General features: G+C 47.9%; 1 protein-coding gene across 1 annotated transcript in view; it reads right to left on the reverse strand.

Annotated features, from left to right (window-relative positions):
- The window catches only part of ALK (ALK receptor tyrosine kinase), a 685531-nt gene that overhangs the window by 41202 nt on the left and 625313 nt on the right, over positions 1–19016 (reverse strand). Inside the window, exon 13 of the mRNA XM_027621933.2 lies at positions 2748–2898. Coding sequence (XP_027477734.1) covers positions 2748–2898 — 151 coding nt within the window. The remainder of the gene's footprint in view (positions 1–2747; positions 2899–19016) is intronic.

Consider the following 19016-nt stretch of genomic DNA (forward strand, 5'->3'; position numbering starts at 1 on the left):
GCCAGAGTGGGTCTTACAATATGCAAATCACGGCAGGCTCCCTATCCCACCTTCTTGCCACCTTTAGGCTCAAAACCCTCCTATGGCTTAAGAATGTCCTGATGGTGGCCTGATCACCTCATCTCTCACCAACTCTCCCTCTTGCTCCCCGCACTCACCCCAGCCGATTGAGAGTACACCAGGCACTCTCCCACCTCAACGCCTTGGCTTCTGCTTGGTTGGCACCCCCACATATGTTCCTGGTTCAATTCCTTTCAGAACTCTGCTCGGCTGTCATTTGTTCAATAGGCTTCCGTCGACCACCCCATCTATAATTGCAACCTGCCCTACACACCTGACTCTTGTTACCCCACTTCTGTTCACCGGAACACTTTCACTTCTGGGCGTTTTGATTGACTAATATTACTAGTCCTTGTTCATCCCTCTTCCCCCAGTGGGAATGTTAGCTCCTTCAGAGCAAAGATCTTTCTTTTGTTCATGGATCTATCTCAAGTTGCTAGAACAGCGACTGGCACATAGAAGGATACTTGATAGATATTTGCTGACTACATTCGAATGAATTGGGGACTGTCTGGGTATGCGCTGACCCTCACAATATTTGCCTTTCGAGTGATGGTAGTTGTGAAACGTAACACTTAGACCAGTGGTTTTGCTCCCCTGGGGACATCTGGCAAGATCTGGACACATTTTTGATCGTTAATACTGGGGGATGCTACTGGCATTGGGGGGATAGAAGCCAGGGACGCTGCTGGAGAGCCTACAGTGCCCACCACAGTCACCCACAACAAAGACTCATCTCCAAAATGTCAATAGTGCTGATGTCAAGAAACCCATGCCACCAGGTCTGGTGGTCATGCCACCCTATGAGGCTTGGGAGAAACTGAAGAAGCTGTAGCTGAGGGGGTTTCCAGCTGCTGGAGCCCATCCCAGGCTCAGGTGAGGCCAGGCACAAAGGAAGAGCAGCTCCACAGAGATGTGCTGTTGAACCGGGAGAGCTGCCAAATCCTGCAGTTTAATTCTTAGAGTGCACTCCCTTCTTTAGAGGATCCTCTTTAGGCACCGTTTTTCTGCCTAGAGAAGACTGCAGATTGAGGGAGTACCATAAAAGATCTTTCTTTCTCTCTCTCCCAGTGACTCCTGCAGGAGGAGGCGTGGAGCCACAGGGAAGACCCATGACTTACCCCCCGCCCCCGCCCCCGCCCCGCCCCGCCCCGCCCCGTCCCTGCTATGCCCGGCCCCACCAGTAGGGGGCTGGAAGAGAATGGGCTTCTTTAGAACTCTCCCTGTGCATTCACAAAGTTCAAGAGCAAGTAGGTTGATTAATAAAATGATAAAGGGCAGCAGCCCCGAGGAACAAGTAGATTACAATTGAATTAAAAAAAAAAAGGACGTGGTCCTGTGAAAAGACACAACTGATTACAATCCAATCAAGTAAAAGTCCCTTGCAGAAGTCAATGCAATCTTTCTGCTTAGATGAAAGGATTACATTAGCACTCGATACATTCCTGTGGAAATTACAGCAGCCTGTAACTTAATGACTTAATATATTATACCAGGCTCGAAAGTCCTGATTATAGTTGCTAAATAAAAGTTGGAGTCCAGACATTTCTCACGTGCAAGGTTGCACCTGCTGAGCTTACTCCTGTTGCTCTGTTTTAACCCTGTCGGGGGTGGGGGTGGGGGTGCGGTGCTGTGCTTTCCTCCTTGCTCCCAGCCTGGGGCCCAGCTTTTAAGAGTCCTGAATTTATTTTGTGGCATTGTACTGCTTTCTGGGTAGTCCTGGTTCCCACATCTGTTCCCCAAGGCTACTCTTGAATGAGCTCTTGCAGAAGGGGCGCTGGGTCCTGGGCACGAGAACCCAGCTCCCTGCCCTGGCCCCACCCTGGGTGGAAGTTGGCCTTCAGAGGAGGGTGGGGCCTGGCCTTCTGGTGCTGAGTTCTGCCAGGACAGCCCGCACCACCAGGGACCTCTCTCCCCCAACACAGACAAGAGGCAAACAACCGGGATGCCTGGAGTCTCCACAGCTGCAGCTTTGTCAGTCTTCAAAGTCTGATTCTCCTGGTATTTTAGACCACCACCGGCTTTCTCAAGTCCCGCTGTTGGAGCGCTCCCTGTTTAACAGGTGGATACCCCAATGGGGTCAGAAACCAGAAGGACAGGCTGTCTCTGCGGCTGCAGAGGATGGCAGTCTGGCTTGTCCGATGATGGGCTCTCAGTGGGAAAAGGGCATAGAAACTGAGGCCTAAGCAAGCGCCCAGCACAGCACAAGCAGGAGCCAGAGTCCCTACTCCATGCTGCATTGTGAGCGGCTTTTGAAAAGTCCCTTCCCTTCTGTACTCTTGATTTTCTCAACTGTAATATGTCCTGTTTATAATAATAGGACTAAAGACCATGGTGCCCCAGCAAGAAAGTTTAGGAGATGGGCTTTAGCTTGTAGTCTGCTGAAAAGAACCACCATTTACCCATTCAAGTAGGATCCAGTTCTTTAGTTTTAAGGGTTACTCTTGAAACCCATCCCTCAGCCTTGGTCCCTGTGGGGATGTGAACCCCCAACAGCCATACCACCCCCTTTCTCATACACCCTAATGGGCCCGGAAAGGGAGGGGCATTTGTAGGCAGGACGAGGGGTGAGTCCTGCCATCTTCAAATATGAGCTCCCAGAAGGAGGGTATCTAGCGTTGATGCCCTCCGAAGGGCCACTAGGTCCCGGTAAGTGTGAAGCAGAGGTCCCTGCTCTGGGCACTTACGCTGGGGCAGGCGTCTTCCCCCTGTTGTCCAACCAGGATATACAGTGTGTCGCCCTTCTCCAGGTTGAAGATGCCCAGCACAGACACGCCGTGGGACCGCATCATGGTGTTCTTCCCGCCTTTCCCTCCGGCAGCTCCGTAGCCTGAGATGCTGCAACAGAACAGAGCACATGAAGACTGATTCCCTTCCTGCCAACCCAGCAGCTCCTAGTGGGTTCTGTGCGCCATTGTGGTCCTGATGGTTCTCCCGCTCCACCTCACGTCAGCCCATGGGGTCAGCAAGGAGGCTTCCTCTCCCCATGGTCAGGAGTCCGGTTTACAGAGGGATAGGGAAATGCCTCATTCCCAGGGCCAGGGAGTAAAGAACTAGTACGGGGTGCAAGAGAGAAAGAGAGGGAGAGGAGAGGGAAGATGGGGAGAGTCTGTTTTAATGGGGGGGTCGTTGGGGTGATGCTTTCCTGAATACCTGCAATGTCCCATTACGGTTTCTCTCCCCGTCTGAGATCAAAGGACTCATGTGACCTTAGACAAATGACTTTGTCTAACTTTCCTGTTCCACATCTGTAAAATGGGGATAGTAAGCGCCCCTACATTCTAGCATGTGTGTGTGTGAGATTAAAGGAATTAAGACATGGAGCCATAGAATTGTGGCTGACACATAATAAGTTATTCCATAGTATTATACAATATATATTATTACATTTTATACTGGTGGAAGTCGCAGTAACTGACTGGGTATACAGTTTTCAAGTTTTCTCCCCGGGTCTAGACACAAGGAAGTCGCACATGGAATGACCAAGGTGAGCAGTGTTTCTGAGCGCAGACTAGTGGTAACTAGTAGTCCATCCCACCAGTAACTCTCTCTAGAGCCATGTGCGTACAGAAAACAACCAGTCATGATGAATAAAAACAGAGTGGGGGGAGTGCAGGATTATTTCTGTGCCTCTTAGGTTGTTGAGATGGAGTCGCCCAAGGATGGGAGGAGAACTCAACGGGTGAACCTTATCAGAAAAGCAGTATGTCTTGAAGACAGCTACACACCAGCTACAAATGCCTCCCCAGAGACCATCTGCCAGGGAAAGGTCTTGGGAGGTGTTCATGTCTCCGTGTATTCAGATGCAGGGTCCTTTATAGAAAGCATTCAGGGAGATATGTGAGGCGGTTTTGTACATGTGCACACGTGGTGGCTTCTCCCCTGTAATTCTAGGAAATGTACCATGTTCCAAGCATGCGAGGGGCCTCCTGGGGGCTCTCCTAAGGCAGAGCTGAGCCCGTCTGTGCAGGGAGAAGCCTGGAGGGCTGGCAGATTGCTAATGTGGCAGGTGAGGAACAGAGGTCTCTGTGCAATGCCACGGAGAGTCTGATGTCTGTCACCCTGTTGGTGGCCAGACACTGAGTGGAGCTCACTGAAGGCTGACACGGCTCAAGGCTCTGTGCATAAGGGGAGACTGGAGATGGGCTTCAGCTCCTCATGGGGCTTCCAAAGAAACTGGAGAGACAGTTATGTTATGAAAAGAGAAGTCTCACCTTAAGGATGGCTATATTAGGGAGGCAAAGAGACTCCGGGGTTCTATGACCAGGGCCGACCATTTCCTAGCTGTGTGTCCTCTTGGAGTCCCAGCCTCTTCTGTAGTCAAAGAAGAACCGTATCTTCTCTGAACTCACAGGGTAGCAGAGAGGTTCAGCATCAAAAAGAGATCACGGGCGAAAGCCCTGAGAAAGTGACAGATCTCTGCGCAAAGTCAGGGCAGCTAGGTATTCAGGGCTTGGGAAGGGAGACGGGACTGTGACAGGCAGGGGAGCAGTATCACGCCACTGCTGGACATGGGGGGGTGGCGGCGGCAGAGCCAAAGGATGGGTAGGACTCTCACACACGCAGAAAGAGATGGAGGATAGGAGTCGGGCTTGCGTGAGCAGAAGTGAAGAGGCAGGAAAGCCTCCGGGGTGTGGCTGCAGAAGGTGGCTGGAGCAGGGAAGGGATGTAGCTCTGCCGAGCGGGGTAGGGGCTAGTTCCTGAGCGTCCTACAAGGGGGCAGGCATGAATAGGACATCTCCCCAGTAGCCATAAATAGTAGCTGTTAGTAATGCACTTGACATATGAGGACACTGAGGCTCAGAGGGACTGAGTAACTCATCTGAGGCTACACAGCTGGTCACTGGCAGACCCTGGTCCAAGCCCCCCTCCCCTCAAAAAGACCATTTTCTCTCCAACATGCTGTTGCGAGGCTTATCTGGTTACACGGCGAGGGTGGTCGGACACGCTACTGGCCCATCCTCGCTCCTGACTCATTAGAAATGGAGAAGGTGGCCAGGACTATTAAAAGACAGAGGGAAAAGGAAGGCGTATTGGTGACAGGAAAGCAGCTGGATTATTTAGCTCAGAGAAGGGAAGCCTGGGGCAGGGCAGGGGTGGGTGGTGGTGGGGTTCCAGGGATGGCCTGTGTAGAATCTAGAGAGAGGGTGTGGTTCCCCCCCCCCCCCGCCCCCACCTTGGTTCTGCTCATTACTCCGTATTTCCAGGGCTTTGTCAGGAGAAAATCCTTTCAACCTGAAGGTATGGTTTGCTTGGAAAACTGCTGCCCCAGAGAGCTTGTCCTGCCCACTCGCGCTATGGCTGGGAGGTAAGCTATACCCTGCTCAGCCCTTTCTGCATCATTTGCATAGTCATTTGCATCAATCTGCATGCATTATGAATCATTCTGAACTCTTGCACATGATTAAATTTAGCCAAATTATTATATTTTAGAAGTTGTTTGTTCCTGGCTCCTTTTTCCTCACTAGCCCTTCTTTCCTATTTCTCCTGCCACCCCCACCCCCAAATAGGGACCCCAGCCCCCAACCCCATCTAGGTCTAGACCTAGCTCTTGGCAATGAGGTGGGAAGCAAAGAGGACTGAGTTCTGAGTCATATACCCGGCGCTCTGCTGGCTGTGCGGCCTGGGGCAAGCTGGTTAACCTCCAGGAGCTTCAGCTTCCCCACCGAGGGAGAAAAGGAGGACAAGGAACCCTGCCCTCATGAGGAGAAGTAATGGATTTGAAAAGACTGCACACGGATGCCAAGTGCAAGGTGGGACTCTAGGCTGGGTCAGCTCTACGGAGTAGATAGTAGAGCTTGGCCACCAGCTGTCAGCAGCCGCATTTTACTTTCCTGTGTGGGTCTCTGCCCCATGTTTCCGACCTGGACTAGGGGTTGGCTTAAAGCCAGGGGAGCATGCAACCACTCGCCTGGACTAATTGTAGGAGAAGCAGGGCCTTCCTCGTCAGCCCTCTGAGGCCTGACATCCCACCATACAGCTGCATTCCTTTGGAAGCTTCTAGTCTCCCATCCAGGTCACTACTTACAATGCTGATCTCTGGAGTGGGCTGTGCCACAGTGAGAAAAGCATGGATGGGCTTGAATGCAGACAGAACTGGATCCAAATCCAAGCCGTTACGCAAGCCCCGGGGTGGATGAGGCACCTCCCTCCCAGGTGCTGACCCCATACCCCGCCGAACCTGAGAGCAGGTGCCTTCCTAAATTTTGTGCCTGAGGCACCTTGCTTACCTCTCCTGGTCCTGGCCCCTGGTCCCTGGCACACAAACTCGTGCCAGAATAATAACCTCAGCCTGACTCTCTGAAGCATCTCCCCCATCCCTTGTAAACAATTTATTTTTGATGGTTGACAAACGATAACAAATTAATATACCTGCCACTCAAGTGGGGAAAATGACTTGCAGTGCTTCCAATTTACTGGAAATTACAAGATACTGTTCTTGATGAGCTGATGCTATAATTTTTGTTGTTGTTGTTGTTGTTTGTTTTTCCTCATCTCAATCCATGCCCCCTGGTCAGAATGGATGTTTATTGGGTTTACGTTTTATATTATTGACTCTGAGCCATTTTTACCTGATGTAATTGAGTGGTGAATCTTTTTAAAATAAAGAATTAGCGGGGCGGAGCAAGATGGCGGAGGAGTAGGAGACCTGGATTTCGTCTGGGCTCAGGAATTCAGCTGAATAGGGATCAAACCATTCTGAACACCTACGAACTCAACAGGAGATCGAAGAAAAGAGTAGCAACAACTCTCTGAACAGAGAAGCGACCACTAACTGGAAGGTAGGACATGCGAAGAAGTGAATCCGAGGCGATATTTGGGAGGATAGACGGCGGGGGAGGGGCCTCCCTCGGCCGCTTCTGGCAAGTGATAGAGCCGCGGAGCACAAAATCGGACCTTTTAGAAGTCGGCTCCGCTGAGGGACGTCGCTCCAGTGGCTAAGTGGGGGGCGGAACCCTCGCGGGACAGTGTGGTCTCAGGACCCTCGGGGTCACAGAAAGACCGGGGGTGCCTGAGTGTGGCAGAGCTCCCAGGGATTGGAGCGGGGAAGCCGGCTGCAGAGACGGAGCCGAGGCGCGGGCTCTCAGCTCGGGGTGGCCATAAACCGTGATCCGCGGCCCAGTCGGGCCACTGCTCCTCCAGCAGGGACCCAACAAGCGGCAGATCCGGGGAGACTCCCTTCCTCCCCTGGGAGGAGCGGCGTGGGAACGCACCGCAGGGATCTGCTGGGTTTGGAGACTCCACACGGGGTCGGGAGCCAGAGATAGAAACGGTCGGTCACAAGCCGGGTGAGCACGGAGTGCGGCCGGAGACCGGGGAGACGGGAGTGACTGCTTTTCTCTGGGTGCGCACTGAGGAGTGGGGCCCCGAGTTCTCAGCTCCTCCGGGCGGAGATTGGGAGGCCACCATTTTCACCCTGATCCTCCAAAGCTGTACCGAGAGCTTGGAGGGAACAAAAGCTCCTGAGAGCAAACCGGAGCAGCTTGCTTAGCCTGGAATCACAAGGGCGGGGCAATTCCGCCTCTGGCAAATACCTTTGGGAACCACGGCAACAGACCCCTCCCCCAGAAGATCAGCACGGAACAGCCAGCCAGCCAAGACCAAGTTTACCGATCAAGGAGAACGGGAGAACTCCAGCGCTAGGGGAATACTGCACATAGAATTCACGGCTTTTATACCATAATTCATTAGTTTTTCAAAGTTAATTTTTTTAACTGGTTTTCTTGAATTTTTCTTTTTCCCTTTTTCAAACAACATCTTATCAATCCCTTTTAAAAAAAATTTTTTATTTTTCATTTTTAGAGTCATATTTTTATCCCTTCATAGTAGTTACCCTTATTTTTGGCATATATATATATATATATATAAGTTGTTCTCTCTTTAAAATTTTGAGATACAATTTCTTCTAACAGATCAAAATATACCCTAAATCACTAGTATATGGCTTTGTTCTATTCTCCTGCCTGATCACATTCTCTCCCTTTTTTTTTCTTTTTTCTTTTTCTTTTTAAATCTTCTTTCTTTTTAAAAACAACTTCTTATCTTATCAATTCCTTTTATAAAATCTTTTATAATTTTCATCTTTACAGTCATCTGCCATCCCTTCATTGTATCAACCCTTATTTTGTACATATATAAGTCTTTCTTCCTTTAAAATTTTAGCAGGCACTTTCTTCTAACAGACCAAAATATGCCCAAAAGCTAGTGTGTGGCACTGATCTATGCACTAGCCTGATCCTATTTGATCATATTTTTTTCGTTGTTTTGTTCTGTTTTTGTTTGTTTTTATCTTTTTCTTTTTCCTTTTCTTTTTCTCTTCTTTCTTTCCCTTTCTTGTCCCCTGGTTTCAGGTCTTTTCTGATTTGTATAGAGTATATTTGCTGGAGACATTGTTAACCTGTTAGCATTCTGTTCTCTCATTCATCTGTTCTCCTCTGGACAAAATGACAAGATGAAAAAAATCACCTCAGCAAAAAGAACAAGAGGTAGTACCGTCTGCCAGGGACCTACTCAATACTGACATTAGTACGATGTCGGACCTAGAGTTCAGAATCATGACTTTAAAGATACTAGTTGGGCTTGAAAAAAGTGTGGAAGTTATTAGAGAAACCCTTTCTGGAGAAATAAAAGAACTAAAAATCTAACCAAGTCAAAATCAAAAAGGCTATTAATGAGGTGCAATAAAAAATGGGGGCACTAACTACTAGGATAAATGAGGCAGAAGAAAGGATCAGCGATATAGAAGACCAAATGATGGAAAATAAAGAGGCTGAGAAAAAGAGAGATAAACAACTACAGGATCACGAGGGCAGAATTCGAGAGATAAGCGATACAATAAGATGAAACAACATCAGAATAATTGGGATCCCAGAAGAAGAAGAAAGAGAGAGAGGGGCAGAAGGTATATTGGAGCAAATAATAGCAGAGAACTTCCCTAATGTGGGGAAGGAAACAGGCATCAAAATCCTGGAGGCACAGAGAACCCCTCTCAAAATCAATAAAAATAGGTCAACACCCTGACATCCAATAGTAAAACTTTTGAGTCTCAGAGACAAAGAGAAAATCCTGAAAGCAGCTCAGGAGAAGAGATACGTAACCTACAATGGTAGAAACATTAGATTGGCAACAGACCTATCCACAGAGACCTGGCAGGCCAGAAAGGACTGGCATGATATCTTCAGAGCACTAAACGAGAAAAATATGCAGCCAAGAATACTATATCCAGCTAGGCTATCATTGAAAATAGAGGGAGAGATAAAAGGCTTCCAGGACAAACAAAAACTAAAGGAATTTGCAAACACAAAACCAGCCCTACAAGAAATTTTGAAAGAGGTTCTCTAAGCAAAAAGAGAGCCTAAAAGCAGCATAGATCAGAAAGGAACACAGACAATATACAGTAACAGTCACCTTACAGGCAATACAATGGCACTAAATTCATACCTTTCAATAGTTACCCTGAATGTAAATGGGCTAAATGCCCCAATCAAAAGACACAGGCTATCAGATTGGATTAAAAAACAAGACCCATCAATATGCTGTCTGCAAGAGACTCATTTTAGACCCAAAGACACCCCCAGATTGAAAGTGAGGGGGTGGAAAACCATTTACCATGCTAATGGACACCAAAAGAAAGCTGGGGTGGCAATCCTTATATCAGACAAATTAGATTTTAAAACAAAGAGTGTAATAAGAGATGAAGAAGGACACTATATCCTACTTAAAGGGTCTATCCAACAAGAAGATCTAACAATTGTAAATATCTATGCCCCTAATGTGGGAGCAGCCAATTATATAAGGCAATTAATAACAAAAGCGAAGAAACATTGTATTGTTGTCAATACAATAATAGTGGGGGACTTTAACACCCCCCCTAACTGAACTGGACAGATCATCTAAGCAAAAGATCAACAAGGAAATAAAGACTTTAAATGAAACACTGGACCAAATGGAATTTACAGACATATTCAGAACATTCCATCCCAAAGCAACAGAATACACATTCTTCTCTAGTGCCCATGGAACATTCTCCAGAATTGATCACATCCTAGGTCACAAATCAGGTCTCAACCGGTACCAAAAGATTGGGATCATTCCCTGCATATTTTCAGACCACAATGCTTTGAAATTAGAACTCAATCACAAGAGGAAAGTCGGAAAGAACTCATATACATGGAGGCTAAAGAGCATCCTACTAAGGAATGAATGGGTCAACCAGGAAATTAAAGAAGAATTAAAAAAATTCATGGAAACCAATGAAAATGAAAACACAACTGTTCAAAATCTTTGGGATACAGCAAAGGCAGTCCTGAGAGGAAAGTATATAGCAATACAAGCCTTTCTCAAGAAACAAGAAAGGTCTCAAATACACACCCTAACCCTACACCTAAAGGAGCTAGAGAAAAAACAGCAAATAAAGCCTAAGCCCAGCAGGAGAAGAGAAATAATAAAGATCAGAGCAGAAATCAATGAAATAGAAACCAAAAGAACGGTAGAACAGATCAATGAAACTAGGAGCTGGTTCTTTGAAAGAATTAACAAGATTGATAAGCCCCTGGCCAGACTTATCAAAAAGAAAAGAGCAATGACCCAAATCAACAAAATCATGAATGAAAGAGGAGAGATCACAACCAACACCAAAGAAATACAATTATGAGAACATATTCTGAGCAACTCTATGCCAGCAAATTAGATAACCTGGAAGAAATGGGTGCATTCCTAGAGATGTATCAACTACCAAAACTGAACCAGGAACAAATAGAAAACCTGAACAGACCTATAACCACTAAGGAAACTGAAGCAGTCATCAAAAATCTCCCAAGAAACAAAAGCCCAGGGCCAGATGGCTTCCCAGGGGAATTCTATCAGACATTTAAAGAAGAATTAATACCTATTCTCCTGAAACTGTTCCAAAAAATAGAAATGGAAGGGAAACTTCCAAACTCATTTTATGAGGCCAGCATTACCTTGATCCCAAAACCAGACAAAGACCCCATCAAAAAGGAGAATTACAGACCAATATCCTTGATGAACATGGATGCAAAATTCTCACCAAAATACTAGCCAATAGGATCCAACGGTACATTAAAAGGATTATTCACCATGACCAAGTGGGATTTATCCCTGGGCTGCAAGGCTGGTTCAACATCCGCAAATCCATCAGCGTGATACAATACATTAACAAAAGAAAGAACAAGAATCATATGATCCTCTCAATAGATGCAGAAAAAGCATTTGACAAAGTACAGCATCCTTTCTTGATCAAAACTCTTCAGAGTATAGGGATAGAGGGTACATACCTCAATATCATAAAAGCCATCGATGAAAAACCTACAGCCAATATCATTCTCAATGGGGAAAAGCTGAGAGCTTTTCCCCTAAGGTCAGGAACGCGGCAGGGATGTCCACTCTCACCACTGCTATTCAACATAGTATTAGAAGTCCTAGCCACAGCAATCAGACAACAAAAAGAAATCAAAGGCATCCAAATCGGCAAAGAGGAAGTCAAACTCTCACTCTTTGCAGATGAGATGATACTGTATGTGGAAAACCCAAAAGACTCCACCCCAAAACTGCTAGAACTCATACAGGAATTCAGTAAAGTAGCAGGATATAAAATCAATGCACAGAAATCAGTGGCATTCCTATACACCAACAACAAGACAGAAGAGAGACAAATCAAGGAGTCGAACCCATTCACAATTGCACCCAAAACCATAAGATATCTAGGAATAAATATAACCAAAGAGGCAAAGGATCTGTACTCAGAAAACTATAAAATACTCAGGAAAGAAATTGAAGAAGACACAAAGAAATGGAAAAACGTTCCATGCTCATGGATTGGAAGAACAAACATTGTGAAGATGTCAGTGCTCCCTAGAGCAATCTACACATTCAATGCAATCCCCATCAAAATACCATCCACCTTTTTCAAAGAAATGGAACAAATAATCCTAAAATTTGTATGGAACCAGAAGAGACCCCGAATAGCCAGAGGAATCTTGAAAAAGCAAAGCAAAGCTGGCGGCATCACAATTCCGGACTTCCAGCTCTATTACAAAGCTGTCATCATCAAGACAGTATGGTACTGGCACAAAAACAGACACATAGATCAATGGAACAGAATCAAGAGCCCAGAAATGGACCCTCAACTCTACGGTCAACTCATCTTTGACAAAGCAGGAAAGAATGTCCAATGGCAAAAAGACAGTCTCTTCAACAAATGGTGTTGGGAAAATTGGACGGCCACATGCAGAAGAATGAAACTGGACCATTTCCTTACACCACACACAAAAATGGACTCCAAATGGTTGAAAGACCTAAACGTGAGACAGGAGTCCATCAAAATCCTAAAGGAGAACACAGGCAGCAACCTCTTCGACCTCAGCCGCAGCAACTTCTTCCTAGAAACATCGCCAAAGGCAAGGGAAGCCAGGGCAAAAATGAACTATTGGGATTTCATCAAGATAAAAAGCTTTTGCACAGCAAAAGAAACAGTCCACAAAACCAAAAGACAACCGACAGAATGGGAGAAAATATTTGCAAATGACATATCAGATAAAGGGCTAGTATCCAAAATCTATAAAGAACTTATCAAACTCAACACCCAAACGCTCGGTGTCAGGGAAATCCAAATCAAAACCTCAATGAGATACCACCTCACACCCGTCAGAATGGCTAAAATGAACAAGTCAGGAAACGACAGATGTTGGCGGGGATGCGGCGAAAGGGGAACCCTCCTACACTGTTGGTGGGAATGCAAGCTGGTGCAACCCCTCTGGAAAACAGTATGGAGGTTCCTCAAACAGTTGAAAATAGAGCTACCATAGGATCCAGCAATTGCACTACTGGGTATTTACCACAAAGATACAAATGTAGGGATCCAAAGCACCCCAATGCTTATAGCTGCAATGTCCACAATAGCCAAACTGTGGAAAGAGCCAAGATGTCCATCGACAGATGAATGGATAAAGAAGAGGTGGTATATATACACAATGGAATATGATGCAGCCATCAAAAGGAATGAGATCTTGCCATTTGCAACGACGTGGATGGAACTGGAGGGTGTTATGCTGAGTGAAATAAGTCAATCAGAGAAAGACATGTATCATATGACCTCACTGATATGAGGAATTCACAATCTCAGGAAACAAACTGAGGGTTGCTGGAGTGGTGGGGGGGTGGGAGGGGTTGGGTGGCTGGGTGATAGACATTGGGGAGAGTATGTGCTATGGTGTGCACTGTGAATTGTACAAGACTGATGAATCACGGATCTGTACTTCTGAAACAAATAATGCAATATATGTTAAGAAAAAAAAGAAAAAGAAGATAGCAGGAGGGGAAGAATGAAAGGGAGTAAGTCAGAGGGGGAGACGATCCATTAGAGACGATGGACTCTGAAAAACAAACGGAGGGTTCTAGAGGGGAGGGGGGTGGGGGGATGGGTTAGCCGGGTGATGGGTATTAAAGAGGGCACATTCTGCATGGAGCACTGGGTGTTATACACAAACAATGAATCATGGAACACTACATCAAAAACTAATGATGTAATGTATGGTGATTAACATAACAATAAAAAATTATTAAAAAAAAGGGCACGTACTGAATGGAGTGCTGGGTGTTATACGCAAACAATGAATCAGGGTACACTACATCAAAACCTAATGATGTATGGTGATTAACACAACATAATAAAAAAATACCAGTTTTCCAAAAATAAAATAAAATAAAATAAAATAAAATAAAATAAAATAAAATAAAATAAAATAAAATAAAGAATTAGCAGCAAATCAAGGTGGCTGCCTGCCAGATCCTGAGATGTGAGTGCGCTAGTGTGGGGCACAGTGGCCCGTCAGTGTCACGCCTCCATGGGGACACTGGAGGGGGGCTGACAGGAATGAGACAACCCCACTCAGAGATACGCGAAGCACCTCATTCCTCTCCTGTACCTGACTCTGGGCTCTGCCTCTACTTCCCAGTGGGACCTTGGGTGAGCCCCTCCTCTCCTTTGTGTCTTGGTTTTCTCCTCTGCGAAATCAGGGTGTAAGATCTGCCGTGCCCATCCTAGCGCTCAGGGTTATTGTGAGGGCACAGGAGATGTGGGAGGGTGTAAGCGCTCGGTCCATGGGAAATTTGTGTTTAGATGTATAGTTGCATTACCCAGCTGGGTCATTTGAGCCATCAGGAGACCCCGCTGGGGGTTGGCTGTTAAGGGCGAGTGGAGGAGGCATGTGCTTCTCGCAGCCCCAGCTCTGTTCTGGATTGCTCCGGCGAGCAAGGCTCATGGTTCTCTTCGTCCTCCAACCTTCCTGACAAGCGCAGCCCTATGCACCTGGAAATATCAGCTCCAGAAGGGATCTCAGCAACTTCTCTCTACAACCCCTCCCTCTAGGGCCACTGGGGAGAAGGGAAAGCACACTTTCAAGGTCACATGATGTCACTGGCAGAATTTGGACCCAAACACCATTCTGCCTGCAGCCCGTCAATCTTTGCGCCATCTCCCTGCCTCTGACTTTCCCTGCTCTGTGCTCCTCGTGGTGATGGTTATCTGCACAATTACTCTGGCAGTTGATCATGCCCGTGACTCCTTTCTGCAATTGTCTAGAACTTTATTGGCATCGTGGACTGTTAACTTTTCTGCTCTGCAGAGAAAAGATGGTGAGAGGCTTTGCAAAGATGGTGAGAGGCTCCAGCGTCTCAGTCCTCTCTGCAAGTCCTGCAACGCCTAGTCAGTGATCAGCCCGCAGCAGGAGCTGCACGGCTGTGGGTGGATTGGGTTAATGACGGTGTCATTCAGCCGCACACACCGGTCCCTGGAGCCAGGTGAGGAAATGAGTGTCAGTGATGGAGACCATCAGGAACTGCTGTGGCCCAGGTTAGCTGGCAGGATTTGCTGGCTCCAGCTGGGATCTGGGACCTCATGTACATTACGTCTGAGGAACAAGTGAACCATCAGAGAACTGCCATCAGGAGCTGTGGGCTGTGCTTGACAAATGTTTTTATAAATGATCTGTGTGTGTGGTGGTGGGGTGGGAGAGGACCGAGGGCGAGGAGGGATGCTGAGCCCTAGAGAAGCAGGAAGGCAGGCAGTGGGGAGGAAGGGAGGAAGAGTGAGAGGGACCGCCGACCATCTACCGAGCGGGCACTGAGTCACAGGATGTCCCCAGCAGTCTGCCTCTGCTCCACGGTGAGGCGGAGCCCCCCACTCGCCCCAGCATCCATGCCCTTTTGGTGCCCTACTTCGGCCACCACCCCCATGGCACACTCTAGACATCGTCACTCCGATCAGTGCTCCAGAAATCTCCCTGACGCCTGATAAGGCGTCACTCTGGCTGTTGCCCTAATCCTTGCCTGTCCTTCTCAGTCAAGCTCCTTGAGACGGTAGCTGTCACTCACCGTCCTGCCTCCTCAGCCCCAAGCTCCGGCTGTCACCTGGGTTCTGCCTCCACCCCCAGTCCTGCAATCATGCGGATCCCACCTCCCAAACACATCTTGGCCCCACCGGGCCCCTCCGTGTGCATCTCCCTGCCGCTGGCTTAAGCCCTTTAGGGCTCCACTCCAGCCACCTTTCCATCGCTGTCCCCGCCTCCAGGCTCGCTTCTCCCCAAGCCGGCGCCAGGGGGAGCTAACAGCATTCGGGATGTGAGGCTCCAGCCCCAGGGGCTCCTTCCTCCCCTCTTCTTTGTGGACAACTCTATCACCTTCAAGACTGAACTCAAGCTCTGTCTCCCTGTGGAAGCCATTCATGAACTCAGGCCCTTCCCTGGCCTCTGGCAGCAGTGCCTGATGCAAACCTCCCCTGAAGTACTTTCTACATCACTCATAAATGCTTTCTTTCTATGTCCAACAACCCCATTGGCTGGGGTTCCTCCTAGGCAGAGCGTGGACCTTGTGCACCTTTACATACCTAGTGTCAGGCACAGTGACCTAATATGTGCTGAATGCACTCCACAGAGATTTGGGAAGCAGGAGGGGAGCAGGTCTGGACACCGGGACATTTGTACTTGGAGGGAGTGAGAGCATCACTGTTTTGACAGAGGAAGTGGCAAATCTAGGGGAAGGAGAAGCCCAAGGCAGGAAAGCAGGGGGTTGCGGGGGGGGGGGGGTGATGGGGATTTAGATGTTGTCTCTGAATCTCCCTCCCTCTCAAGCCTGCTGTTTCCTGCCCCCCAGCCTCTTCTTCCTCTCCCTTTCTGGGTTTCTTCCTTCGTGGTGGTGGGCAAAGGAGTAGAGAGTGGGAGATGGGGCCCAGGATAACTCACAAGATAAGGGCACACTTTTATCTGTGTGCATCCCCGAGGAAGGCCCAGGCAAGGATGGCCCCACCTTGGCATACAGTAGGCTCTCTTTCCTTCACCTTCTCAGTAGTAAAGAAGTCAGTGGGAACAATAATGGTTCCAGGCCTCAGGTCGCAGCCAGACAGCACTAGTGAGCACTCACACTCTTCCAGGAACAGGGGGAGAGCATAAGAAATGCTCCCACGCTTTCTCTCCTTTTTCTCACCTCTTGAGAAAACGTGATGTGTCCCATGTCTTTCTCATTAGATGAGCTGCACTTACTAAACAAGAATTAGTTAATATGGAGAAAATGTCTTCCAGAAAGAGGGCACCTGACTTGTCAACATGGATAGTTTGACTTGGGGACGTGTTGATGTGGTCTAAAAAGCAAATCATTAAATGGTCTGTTTCTTTGATACTAAATTATATGATCAATATGCATTACTGTCCAAGCCCTGAGCCTCCTCCAGGGTCAAGGTCAGAAATATCTGTTACAGCCCTTAAAGGGTTAAAAAACCCCAAGGTTTCAAAAACAACAACAAAAACCCAACGTTTTTCAGTTTTAACTCCTCCCTTTTTGATACAGTGCTATCTCAGGCCAGTTTTAAAAAGTCCTACGGATCAAAATCTTCCCCTTTGCCAATCTAGACATGTTGAAGTGTCCTGCTTCAACAGCAAGATGGCTCCTTGTCCATGTTTCCAGTGAGTGTTCACCAGGCAATTCTGGGGGCTCGTCGCAATATTTCAGAGAGAAAGAGAAAAGGTTCTCCGATTTGGGTTGGGGTTCTATCAGGGAAGTGTGGTAATATGTGGCGATTCATGCAGATCAGAAACCTGGCTAGACTTAGATGTGGCTGTGATTAATTAGTTATTTTTAAAGTACAGTGTGTCTGCCAGGCGAAATCTTTTGAAACATGGGGCCCATGTCGTAAGAAGTCGGTAAAAAGTCCTTGGAAGTGGCGAAGTCAGGAAGTACCCCCTGTGGGATCAGTCTGTTCCTGGAAATGCTTCTGGCCACTGCCTCCTGCCTGACGCTCTCACGGCTCCCACTGATTTCTCTGCCCATGGGCCAGGGAACAGCCAGTGCGCACAGGCCATGTGCGAGGCACTTGTACGTCACCTTCGCAAGCCACTGGGCAGATGTTAGCATCTCCCAACCTCTGCCTTTTACAGATGGGGAAACAGCCTCAAGGGATTAAATGACCAGCCTGAGTTTGGAAGTGGGTCTGATTCACACTGTCTCAGGGGGAATGCAGCCCAAGAGTAATCCCATACGTGGCGCCTCCTATTTGTGGATCTTTGTGGGAAGGGCAGTAAGGGACTTTCAGTCTGGCTTGGGAGTTGCCCTGGATGGGATGGGACAGCGGGTCTTGTTGGGCGTTTACTGTTGAGGTCTCTCTGCCCCCCAGCTCTTCTGCCCTCTTCTTCACATTGCCTCTTATACATGGGGATCTGCACGCAGGGCTGGGCTGGCCAGTATCCCTGCAGGTGGTGGGGCCTCCCCTCCCAGGCTTTCATTTCCAGAGGCTTCCTGGAGGTGGGTGGTGGATGACTGCTAGGCCTCCTTCCCTTTCTTGTTCCTCTTGCCCCCTGCATGCCTCTCAGAGTCCAGATGTGGGCATTAGTGGAAAGAACACACAGACTTTGAGCCAGAGGGCCCTGGGTTTACTGGTTATGTGGCCTTCGATCTGTTGCTAAGCTGCTGACTCCAGTTTCCCCCTATGGAAACAAGGGAATTTCAATAATCATAGTAATGACATCTGCCTCACTGCTAAAAGGGGGAGAAATACTTGATGAGACCTCAGCAAACATTCATCTCCATCTCTCTGGGATGGTGGCTGACCCAGGGAACCTCAGCCAGGCAGGGAGCAGAGACCTGGCTTGCTCAGTGTGGCAGGTGCAGGGGTGACTGGGTGTCTTTGACAATTTATTGGGGATGTGTGGGACCTAGAGCAGCTAATCTGATTGCAGCCAAACCTTGTTACTGCATTCCTGCCCAGAATGTCATTTAAAAAGCACTTAGGGCTCTCCCCGAAATGCATTTACACTGAGGTCCCAGGGGTGGGGCTGCACAGAAAACCGGGCAACTTGAGACCCTCCTTTCCTTCCCAGGGTGGCTGAGGATGTGCTGGGGGTTGGGGGCTGAGGAAGGGGAAAGAGAGCTCACGTCCCACTGTGTTCAGCCTCTGGGGGCATTTGCACCAACAATGTCATGGTTATGCTGCTTCCTGTTTCAGCCTGCCGTTTGCTGTGGAAGGAGCCTCAGACTCAGAAGTCTGGGGTTGGAAGTGATATCCGGCCTGTCTGTGGGGAGGCTTCTGACTCTCTGACCCTCAGTTTCCTCATGTGTCAAATGAAGACTGCAGCACTGGCCTTGTCCACAGAGCTGTGGGAGGACTACATGCAAGGGTTCAACCTAATTTAGTTATTCTCGGGGGCTGTATTAGCATCACCTGGGAACCTGTTGGAAATTCATTCTCAATGAATGAATGAATGAATACAACAGCACGATGAATACCACTCATGTCTCCCTTCCCAACCTGGATCCAATAAATGTCAGTATTTTGTCATATTTGCTTCATCCATATAAAAATGTTTAGCCTAAAATTTTTCTTAATATTCATATTCCTGGACCCCTCTCCAGACCTACAAAATCAGATGCTCTGTGAAGGAGGGCCAGTA

The sequence above is a fragment of the Zalophus californianus genome, chromosome 8 (assembly GCF_009762305.2).
Source record: "Zalophus californianus isolate mZalCal1 chromosome 8, mZalCal1.pri.v2, whole genome shotgun sequence".
NCBI classification, from domain to species: domain Eukaryota; kingdom Metazoa; phylum Chordata; class Mammalia; order Carnivora; family Otariidae; genus Zalophus; species Zalophus californianus.